Source organism: Sinocyclocheilus grahami, unplaced genomic scaffold (assembly GCF_001515645.1).
Source record: "Sinocyclocheilus grahami isolate Dianchi unplaced genomic scaffold, SAMN03320097.WGS_v1.1 scaffold910.1, whole genome shotgun sequence".
NCBI classification, from domain to species: domain Eukaryota; kingdom Metazoa; phylum Chordata; class Actinopteri; order Cypriniformes; family Cyprinidae; genus Sinocyclocheilus; species Sinocyclocheilus grahami.
The window spans coordinates 115,525-127,990 of record NW_015506089.1 but is presented as its reverse complement, the minus strand read 5'-3'; the positions used below and the strand labels follow the sequence as shown (position 1 = coordinate 127,990).

Sequence of the window (12,466 nt, the reverse complement as noted above, 5' to 3'; positions counted from 1 at the left end):
ATGTTTATTCATAACCATGCTGAAAATAAGTCAATAATGTTAGCTAATGCTTACTGTCTAGCTAACGAGCTTGCTAGTGCTAAATTGAGGTAATTTATTTTTTAAATAAAGTCCAAATATTTGTATTGAACCACCTAGATAGATTACATCTGAGGGAAAAAGAAAGGATGTGATGTTCAGAACATGGTAACTCCAGTAATTATCAAAGTGTGAAGTGATGCCCTCTGGGGGCATTTGGCCAGGGGTGTTTTTACACCACAGACACGGTTTGAGAAGAAAAAATGAATGAAATGAAAATCTAATTATATTTTCCTTATTATATTCATTATTTCCTTATTGGTTATTTTGGGAAAATCCCAGGTATTTTGAGCAGTAGGATTATATAAAAAAAAAAAAATGCTAATATAAAATTAAATGATAAAAGTAGCCTATATAAAACTGCAAAATAAACATTCATCTATCGGTACTTTTTACTTAAGTACATAAACAAATCAAGTACTTTTGTACTTTCACTCGAGTAAAATTGAAAACTGAGTAGGCCTACTTTTACTTTTACTGGAGTAATATTTTATTATACGGATGTGTACTTTTACTCAAGTACTTGATTTGTGTACTTCGTCCACCACTGGACTTGAAGCATATTAAAAACACCAGACAAGCATGTAAACATGATTAAAATCTTGATTTTCACCACACTTTAACAGTGTGTGATGCATTATGCACAACTGCATTTTTTAAATGCAAACACGTTTCTTAATTTTTAGTGCAGCGAGAGCTTATTGCAAGTGACATCTTATTAGAATGTCATCTTATTTTAACTTCCAGCACAACCCAGTTGAGCTCGGGCCAGTTCCACATCCCACTTATAACATTACGACTCCCAGCAGTCTGACACATTCTACAACCAACAAAACTGTGATCCGCCGAGCTCCAGAGAGAGAGCGTCTTGGTTGGAGATAGACCTGATGTCTAATCTATAATTGGTCCATTTTGATGATCACTGAGTGCTAATTACGGCTAATCGCTGTCTTTAATCACCGCCCAGTTTGTGTGAATCTCTCATACTCACTTAAGCGTGTTTTTGCTGGACTGTTAGTGTCGCCACATGCTAAGTGATGACTGGAGCAGTAGGTCTAACACATCCGTCAACGTTTTCCAACACCTGCCTGACAGTTTAGCGAGAATCAAGATGCACTTGGTTCACTATTTCTCACTCATACACTAGTGCAGTGATACTAAAGTGTTAAAGTTGCACATGAATGTAAAACTGAAACTGTCTGAAACTTCAATACTGCCTACTGTTTTTAAAAATAGTAAGTGAAAAACAGTATGCATTATTCCACAGTAAGTGTTTCAGACAGTTGATGTTATATAGCCTCATCATCATGTTGCATGTGAGTGACAGCTGCCTGTGAAATTACACCTACAGATATTAGTGCTTAATTTATTTTAATATATAGATTCAATAAGCATGGATCAGTATATGTAATAAATCATTATATTCAAGTTTTGATTTTAAAATCATCTGAAAGTTATGTGGGGAACATTTTGTGACAAATTGAAATCCATTTTGATAGCTCTTACTTGTTTTGACAGTGTTTAACTTTGAGTAATATGTGTAACTAGAGGAAAAATACATATATATTCCACATATCAGAATAAATGGACATAGTCAAACTTAACTAAATATTCATTTTTTATTAAATTCGAATTCAAAGTCTTAAATTGAAAATTAACCAATTCTCAGATTCTGAATTTTTGCATCCAACTAAAATGGAAAGTTTTCTTTTTTTATCTCTTAACTGTCATTTGATAAAATAGTGAGTAAAATACACTTTAATCTCAATATATTTAATAAATCATTAAAAAAGCTTTGTTTTTAGCTTTGTAATTAAATATATTATATATATTAACAACTTAATTTTTTTCTTTATTTACTTTATTTTTAGTACCTATTTTTATATTTTGCATTTATTATATATTTCAGAATAAACTGGCATAATTGGTCAATATTTACTATATATTATATATTTAGTTATATATACTTCTAATTCCAACTCATGAATTGAAAAAGAACCAATCTTGGAAATGGAAAATGCATATTCTGTATTATTTGTGCCAAAAATGTCAGTTTGATCAAATAATGAATAAATAATACACTATACTGCAGAAATAGTGAGGGTCGAACGGCATGCTATTCTGAGCCCAGCTGTGAGTTTCCTGTGAACAGACTTTCTCTACACACTACAGATCCTCTCGTGGATAATCATATTAGCACATTCCCGCATTGCCTCTCTTCCAAACCAAACCGGGCAGCACGGTGTCTAAATCTGTCCCTGCTCCACTCGATGCTTACCAGCATGTGAGGTACAGAACAGCACAACGGTGCTGTGTCTCTAAACCGCTGTAGGAGCTTTCAGCGTGTTATGTTTTTAGCCACAGTAATTTTATTCATTTTCTCAGCACGCTCCATTTTTGTGCTACTAACAATAGCATCTCTACAGCAGCCTTCCTTGTGCGCCACCTGCCAAACGTGCAGGAATTAAAATGCTAATTTGGTGCTATTAGTTTGACAGTGCAGCCATTACCCATGACCACACACCGTCCGGTGGTCCGGAGGTTACAATAACGCAACGCACCTGATTGAAACCACCCGGCTATTATGGAGTGCAGAAGTGAAGGGTAATGGACAGATTAAAGCAAAGTCTGGCTGATTATGTTCTTTCAGTTTTTCCAACAAAATCCTGTCACTGTGGGGGGAAAAAAAGACAAAAAGAAAGAAAGAGCATTCAATAACATATTCATTTTAATATGAATCACCACAATTTTGTTCACAAAACAGTTCACCCAAAAATGAAAATTATTTGTAAATGTAGTCCTTCTGAGGCCATCCAAGATTAGGATGAGTTTGTTTCTTCATTAGATTTGGAGAATTGTAGCATTGCATTACTTGCTCACCAATGGATCCTCTGCAGTGAATGGGTGCCGTCAGAATGAGAGTCCAAACAGCCGATAAAAGCATCACAATAATCCACACCACTCCAGTCCATCAGTTAACATCTGGAGAAGCCAAAAGTTGAAACAAATCCATCATTAAGATGTTTTAAACTAAAATATGAGTCCATATAATAACGCTTTCTCCAGTGAAAAAGTGACTACATTCATTTTTATTTTTGGGTGAACTCTTTCTTTTAAGGAATGTGCCATTTAATTTAATCACTCTTTATTTTATAGCTAAATACTGCAACATTACAGAAAGTAGAGTGAGAGCCATTCAAGATTTGTGTTTTTACAATGGAAAGACACTCACATACACAAACATATTTACCCACAAATACCTGCTTAAGCGTTGTAGCTTGGGATTTGTCTGATTTCTTACAGGATAATCCTTTTAAACCCTCTCTTAATTCATGGTTGTTTAGCGTGCTTTCCTCAGACATGCTCTGTTTTGCCGCTGTGAATTGTTCAGCAGCTGATTTAAGACTGAAATACTCTCTGTGTGAGTTGGGATTACTTTCATTTGGCTCGCAGTGAAGGCTTGTGTTTTTTGGATAGTCCTCTCTCTTCGTCTGACACGTCGCTCTGAAGCAGGCTGTGATAGATGACTGCTGTCGTTCTGCTGTGAGACAAATCGAGCTGGAAGCCTCTTTAGATTTCAGATGTGAGTGTGATTTAAGTGTGCTGTTGATCAGGGCATCAATGAATGGATTGAGGAGGTGATTAGACTCTATGGTTCTCTGCTATAATGCTCTTACCGTCTACTCCAGAGATTCTGCTTCCTTCCTGTAAGTGGCTGCCAGTCAATAAGGCCTCTTGTCACCTCAACTCCTTGCAAACTCAAGTGATTGTAATTATGCTGACATATTATGTCTCCTTAGGGCCTCTCCTGGCCTTTAACTCCCCTTATCTTAATAGTCTCTATTATAGGCCACTGCATAACAAAAAAAAATTTTCATGCAGTTTTTTTATTTAAGTTTTATTCTGTGTAAACATGCATAAGGCTGATATAAGCCAAAATGTATGTCATTGTATTTGGTATAGTTTTGGTTTTACATTTTTATTTTGTTTCTATTCTTTTCTCATTTGAGCAGTAATGAACATGAATGAAACAACTTTAATACGTTAAAGGTAAATATAAAACATTAAATGTAATATAAAACACACAATTTGAGAGGTTGAATAATTAACCCACTTGACGAATCAGTTTCATTCAATGAAGGATTCGTCAGACTAATTCAAATCAGTAACGTCAATGAGAATGATTCACTAAAAGAACCGGTTCAATTGAATCACATTGTTCCACACATCCAGTCTGTAATTACAAATATTTACATTTTACTAAGCTGCACTAGAAAAAAAAGAAGAAAAACAACTTATATTTTTTTAGACGGACAACGTTCAAAGTAGTAATAGCATTTTAGTCAAGCGTTTATGATTCAGATACCGCTTTGGCTTGTTCAGTTTCATTCAGTGAAGGATTCTTCTGACTAATTCAAACAGCAATTATAATGATTCACTAAAAGAACTGGTTCAACTGAGTCATTTATTCTTATACGCAACCAAAAATTGCTGGGTTGTAATTGGCATTAAATAATAATTGGCATTTCAGTGAGTCTGATTCGGTAATTACAATGTTTTATATTTTATGAACTTTCAGTAGCCAATAAATAAGAAAGACATAAAGAGTTGTTTGAAGTGCATTGGAGGATCCGTAAGACTGATTCATACCAGTGAAAATGATTCATTTAAATAACCTGCTCAACTGAGTCATTTAGCCTATTATGAATCGGACTACATGGATAGCGCTGGTGTGTTTGTTTTGGCATCTTTGTCGTGAAACACTCAAACCTAGATGAGGTCTTTTTTATCTTATATTCAGTTCAGAGTCAGACTGCAAACTATCATTCATAACTCAGGTGAATGTGGTTTCTTTTGCCTGTGCTCGAGATTTAGTGCCTCAGAAAACACTGGCATAATCACCAAAGAATGGATACTAACATATTAATTCCGGTTGATATATTTTTTCGGGTATATCGCTTTAACCGCCCACACCTGCATCGGATGGATATCTTTGACCGTTGCGTCGCATTGAATGTCTATGAGCCTCACCATTTTATGATGCTGAAAAACAGTCATTAACTTTATTATTATCTGTGGATAAAATGGTTTTTGCAGAATGTCAAATCTGCTCTTTTCAGTACAACACAGTAATACTGTGATAGGAGCCTGTAAAAATATAAAAACACCATGAAAATATAGTTCATATTACTGATGTGCTATATTATTAGTCTTTTGAAGTCAAAAATGTACTATTATGGTGTGCTTTTTCGAACCTGGTTATTTTATGGAAACATTGCGTAAACGTTCTGACAAGTTCTTGTGTTTCCATGGAAGGATATTATTGTTTCATTTTTTGGGGTTGAACTGTACCTTACCTTAAATTTGAGGTGAGTGACTTTAAATGCAATCATTTTGAGATTTGATTTGATTTGATTTGCAATAGGAAAAACAATTCATAGTGGTCTTGCTGAGAAAAGTTTGTGTTGCACAATTGCTATTATTCACACGCTCTTCAAAAATCAATAGCCTCCTTTGACTCCCAGCAGTGGGAAACAGGGTCTAAAAGTGCTTAATAACGGTCTGCCCTCTCGGCCCTGGCTGCAGAGATCTTGGCAGATTCCCCGCAGCAGGAAAGCACTGCCGCGTTGAATATGAGTCACTGAGCGACACGGCCAGAGGTCACGACCGCATGGATTCCAGAAAACACTCTTTGAGATGTGAATGTACTTTAAAGCGGTCATGCATTTTTATTATTTAATTTTTTCCTGAAGGACCATTTATTGTGGCAAAACAGGAATAGTTTGGTTTTCCATGACTATATTCTGTACTCTTTCTGACCCTTAGAAATTGAGTTTTTGAAAAAAAATATTGAGCCCTAAATTTAGGATTGATGTATTTGAATTGCATATAAAATTTCCATCCATTTGTGATGCATATTTGTCAGTCATGCATAAATGCAACAGGTAAGATTTCTGCACTCAAAAAAAATAAAAAAATAAATAAAATCATGGCATAGTTTATTAAATATTTGCATTTGTTTGATTTTGACATCTATTCCAAATGCATTTATTCAAATTGCTTAGAATTTGCATAAATCTGTTCATTGTGAAAACAAAATTGATTCAGCTGAAAAGTATGAAAATAGTTAAAATATGGCTATAGGTGTGGAACAAGCAATATTCAGTTTGTTTATATGTATGAGATTGAAACATTGGATTTATTGATGATAAATATAGAAACCTGATTATTGTGTTTTTGAAACACATTCAGTTTATTACCCAGATATGATCTGTTTCATTTATGTTTGGCAGACAAATATGCATCACATTCAGTTCAAATGGATGGAAATTTTAAATGCAATTCAAATGCATAAATCTTCAGTTTTGGCCTAGGTAGTACAATAAACTGCTTCATCTCAAAATATCAAGGGAAATTTGATTCCTCATAATATGAACTAGCAAAGGTTCTCAACACCTACTGTATTTAGGTAAAAACAGCCTTGTAGTATGAACATGACCTTGCTGTTTCACCATACAGCATGTTGGAAAATGTTTTCCTCAATTATTAATGTCATTTGTTTTGTTTCTAAAGCACAAAGATGAGTTTCTTGTTTGTTTTCTGCAGAATGGAGAGGCGTCACTGTTCGAGGTGAACATCCGTTACGTTGGCGGACTTCTCTCTGCATACTACCTGACGGGAGCTGAGGTAAGATTCAGACTCATCTGTGCTTCTCACTTAAGTTTGACTCGTTTTAATGTAATCAGTTGGAACAGGAGTTCATGTTTAATCATAAGAGTTACAGCAAGATCACATATGCGTGATTCATCTGAAACGGGCCAAGTTTTGAAACCCGAGGGCATCATATTAAAGTCGAAAGTAAAATAAAGGCGACACTCAGAGTCGTGAGTCAACCTAATGGACATTGATTTTCAGTCAGAATTAGTCAAAGAGGAAGACTGATGCTCTGTTTTCTGAGCCCATCCATCTGTGTTTATAGATCCATGTCAGATGTAGACACACGTGCTACATATGCACAACACATGAGTCATTTTGATGTTTCATTGAGCATTGAGATGCTCAATATAGACATATTTGTTTGAGAGATGGGAGCATATTGTAGGAATACAATAGTAAAATGTGATATTCTCCATCATTTTTATTAGATCGACCGATACTTATTTTTAGAACCAGTACTGATGCCGATTATCTGTATGTTCAATAACCGATATGCAGAACTGATATTTATTTACTGTTTTACTTGTTTTTGTTTAATTTCATTTTCATATCACAACAATAAAAACATAGAATTTTTTTTTTCAAATAAGAACAACTGAAGCAGCAGCAACACTAATACAAAAGGCGAAATAAATTGACAAAATCTAATGTTTTTAAATGGAGAACATTAATAATTGTGAAATAAAAAACTGACGTTTTTGTAGTTCCACTTTGGATAAAAGCATCTACTAAATGCATAAATGTAAAAATGTCAAGGGAGACTATCAACTTTGCATTAATGTAATAACTAGTTGAAAATACTGGTAAATTATCTGTAAAACCGATTATCGGCTGATCTCTAATTCTTAGTCACTTTGAGCTTTCTTCAGCTTTCTAGTCATATAGTTATTGTATTTTTACTCCAAACTTTTGCCAAGTGAACTCAAAGGTTTATTCAAACACTATATAACTGAGACATCAATTACAATAAAAATGTAATGCATATATTTAATGCAAATATAGTACTTAAAATGGTACTAAAATGCTCTTCTCTAGAATTTACGTCTTCCTGCAGTATTTTCTTCTTGAATTGACTCTTTTTAAATAGTTTTTATGGTTTACATTAACATTTATTTTATTTTTGTGGTTAATTGATATAATTGAGTGTAACTTCAGCACATTATTTCAGCAGATTATTTCACGTAGTATGACCAGATAGTCTGTATGTAATTTTTGTTCCATTTCATTTTCGTATCTCAATAAAAACACATTTTATAACAACTGCAGCAGCAATAATAATATTAACAATAGGCAAAATAAATTGATGTTAATGTTCTCAAATGGAGTAATATAAAAGTGATGCAAAAGCCTTTGCATAAATGTAATCATTAGTTGAAAATATCTGTAAAAATATCGGTTAAACCAATTATCTATTAAGTAATAATACTTCATTACAGTACTTAAGTATTTTTTGGGAGTATCTGTACTTTACATGAGTTTTTATATTTCAGCCAACTTTTACTCCACTACATTTCCTAATTAAAATGTATAATTTTACTCCGATACATTTCCCCGAAGCATATTCATTACTTACTACAAAATAGTCAGAAATCAGAAGAACACGGACTGGAGGAAAGCAGGTTTGACGAATCAGTGGTCTGGCGTCTGCAAGTTAGACTCCTAAAAACACCTTTGCTCATGTGCAAACAAGTGCTCACACAACCGCAGATGATTAATTTTCCACTCAAGTCGAGTCTGTGTGTGCGATATACAGTATATCTTCTGCGATAATATGGTAAGTGTTGTTGTAATGATGTGCGAGCTGACATTATCACGTACATCACAAAATCACACAAACAGAGACAGAGTGCATGCACGTAGGGCATGCACGTTTTGCAACTTTACAGATCTTCTTTATGCACCAAGAGCTTGTAACACTCCAAAGAGAAAGGAAAAATTGAAATCGCATCATATGACCCCTTTAATAATCATTTTATACAAGTTCAGTAAAACAGTAAGTGACTTACATTGTAGACATAGTATTGCTCGTTTTTGCTCAATTTTGCCAACGAAAATAGTTCCAAACAAAGATCTCATAGCACTGTTTTGCGTCTCTGAGCAATGGATGGTGTTTACTTATTGAATGAATCAGCTTTTTGAACAAATTGGTTGAATAAATGATTCAGTGATTCACTCATTAACACAGTCAAATGCTCTGTTCCTGAATGAATCAGTCGTTTGAATGAATTGGTTGAATCTCAATGACTCACTCATTAACAGTCACTTGTTGCCACCTACTGGCGGTTTTAATTTCACATTTCGACTAGTTATTTCATGTTTTAAATCATTTCAAATATCAGTATTCAACGTTTTATGTTAAAAACAAAACATTAGGCCTATTTATGCATCTGTAACTGCAAGTTAAATGCATCCATGTCCCCTCTGAGAAACATAAACTGTGTAAATGTATCTAAATGCTATTTCAGATGCAGAAATGTTTTCTTATGTTGGAATGAAAGACACTAAGTACCATGAGTGCTTCTTATTCTTACCCAAAAATACAAAATGGAAGAAAGAGTTATAACTGAACACAATCTTGCTACTCAAGCTGTGTATGAACATGTTTATATATATATTTATTTGCTTCTTTTCCATTTTGCATTTACTTGTACTTGTACTTTTACTTTCAATACTTAATTACGTTTAAGATTAAAAAAATACTTTTTGTACTTAAGTACAATAAATATGGAATACTTTAAGACTTTTACTCAAGTAATATTCTAAAAGGTGACTTCAACTTCTACCAAAGTCATTTTCTGGTAAGATATCTGTACTTTTACTTAAGTATGGCTTTCAGGTACTTTATACACCACTGCATCTCTGATGGATGTGGACGTAAAGAGAATCTAGTTTTGTACTTCACTGAAAGTGTGCATGAGATTCTGTCTCTCACTGTCGATGGAGTTTGTTGTGTACCTCTCTGATAAATCTCTTAGGAGAGCTCTGCAGTCTGTAGTGATCTATCCCTGCATTCATGTACGCTGGGAATCCATCATGCATGTGTGGTCTGGATGTAGATTTATCTCATCCGTCTCCTTCCCTGAGTTTCCGGGGGGTTGCGCCCCATGCAGATAAGGGCGGGTGATTGGAAAACCCACTTTTGCGAAACGGCCACGGTGGCGAGGCGTGCGTAAAATCACGCAGACAGCATGAGGTAGGAGCTTTCAGGGAAACATCACAGGGCTCCGGCTGCAGCTCACAGCAGGATTTACAGCTGCAGAGCTCCATTTGTTCAAAGGAAAAAGTTGCTCTTGTTTTGATTGCCGATAAATTCGTTTTCTCTCTCTAGGCTAAACATCATGACATAACTGTCGCTATCGTCTCGGTCGTGGATCTTAGCTGTTCTTGACTCTAAAACTCTAAATTCAGTCAGCCTGGGCCTTCTGTAATAATATACACATTCTATTAATGTTTTGTATTTTGAATGTCCAAAGCTTAACTGTTTTTTAAGGATGCATGATGCAGTTTTTTATTTATCAGTATCCGTTATTGATGTATATCAGAAATGTTAAATATGAAATGTGTTAAAACAACTAAAAATTAAGATTTAAAATGAAATTAAGTTTCTTAATTTTTTTCTTAATTAATTTATGCTCCCTTAACAACGACCACTTTTATTTAAGACTTGTATTTATTTATTTTAAAGACTTATTTATTTTAAAATAATTGCATCCTTACTGTTTGTAAATTAAAGTGTATATAAAAAAATAGTGCAGTAGCCATTGACATCCATCTGGCTCATGTGAACAATACATTTTTCATTTTATAAATTTGTTTAATGGTCATAACGGCAAATTTTTGCCGGAAGTTACTCGCCCATGAGATAAACAGTCCATCTCTGTACTGGCAAACATTTTATTGTCATTATTAATATAATAAAATGTAATGTTATCATTTGTTATCTTTTTTTAAATGTATGTACATTTTGCGAATGGATAAACAGTGTAATGCAGTGTAATGTTCATCCCAATATTCAGTCGTCATAATGTCTCTACATTAGCGTTCATTACACACTCGGCTGCTCAGTAAAGGTGACCTACATCGTGTTTTCTTCATATGCATGTACTTTACATCAAGCAAAACTCATTTGAAGGTTCACATCATATGTATCATGCATCTATATGACTATAAAACCAGTGAATTTATGCAAACTACTCAAAAACGACAGACTGGGCTGTAATTTTCCTCTCTGTAAATTGTCCCTGCACACCATGGCTACTGATGAATGTCTTCTTCCACTTGCCAACAGAACATCAGTCCGCTGTATCGCCCTTGTTTGTATGAAACTGAAGGGCGTTATATTACCTCTGCGCTTGTGCTAATTTACTGTAAGATCCCGCAGATATGCCAGGTGACCCGAATGAAGTAAAACTGCCATTTTCATTGATGCACATCTATGCGTAATTGACGCAGTAGTGTAGAGCAGATTGTATTGTTATAATTAGCAGCTGGCATAGAACTAATGATCTACTATATGTGTCTTTGCATGTTTATGTCAGTGCCCAGTACAAAATAGTATTCTTTTATAGTCTAAAAACAACTTAACATCCTTAAAGCATGATAAATGTTTATTTGTTGATTTTTTTTTTTAGCAATTTTTAAGCCCAGAGTTTCCGAGTGAAATATGTCCGACACAATGGATGCAGTATTTGTATTAATACTAAATTTGTTAAAATAAATAAATATTAAATAAATACAAATTAAATGAAATAATTAAATGAAAATATTTTTCTCTTACAATAAAACTATCTACATTGTAAAAACAATTTACTTTAAAAGTAAAGTAAAAACATAAAACAAAGATTAATGAGTATATTTTACAAGAAAAAACTATTTCAGTCTTCCTACTTTAAAAAAAATTGGTTTAATTTAATGTTACATACTATTAATTGTAAGTCTGTATTAAAGGGGTCATATGATGCTGCTAAAAATAACAGTATCTTGTGTATTTGGTGTAATGAAATGTATTTATACGGTTTAAGGTTAAAAAAACACATTATTTTCCACATACTGTACATTATTGTTTCTCCTCTATGCCCCGCCTTTCTTAAGCGCGTTGATTTTTACAAAGCTCATCGGTCTGAAAAGCGAGGTGTGCTCTGATTGGCCAGCTATCCAGTGCGTTGTGATTGGCCGAATACCTCAAGCGTGTGACGGAAATGTTACGCCCCTCACCATACTGTGATGATGCCCTGTCCGGCCGGAGCGACGAGGCAAAAACATTAAAACCCGTTATAAACTAGGCATTCGTTGCATCCAGTGGGGACATAGTTATGGATTATGATGATTTATACTGTCTTTTACACGTTGCGTTGCATCGCGCCGCATAAACATAAAACCATGTGCATTTGTGATTGGAGAAAAGACAAACAACAAGCCCTACTCTACACTGCCCAAAAATCTCGCTTTAAATATATAAAAACTCTTTAAATATGAAAACGTACTTACAGTCTGTGAGTCAGAACAACCGGCGTTGTAGTCTACTCTACCAGGATCAGGAAACAGTCCTCCATAAAATGCGCTGCGCACATCTGAATATTTGGGTTGAACTGTTCTGGAACAGTGTTGTAAATACAACTTAACACTGATTTCTAGTCCTGTCCTCTTTTGGAAGACCAAACAAAGTAGTTTC

The 12,466-nt window shown here is 34.4% G+C and overlaps 1 protein-coding gene across 2 annotated transcripts in view; it reads left to right on the top strand.

The window, feature by feature from the left end:
* Positions 1-12,466, top strand: part of LOC107564091 (mannosyl-oligosaccharide 1,2-alpha-mannosidase IA) — a 243,987-nt gene that overhangs the window by 157,641 nt on the left and 73,880 nt on the right. For both annotated transcript variants that reach the window (XM_016249086.1, XM_016249085.1), the window contains exon 4: positions 6,685-6,765. In XM_016249086.1, coding sequence (XP_016104572.1) covers positions 6,685-6,765 — 81 coding nt within the window. The remainder of the gene's footprint in view (positions 1-6,684; positions 6,766-12,466) is intronic.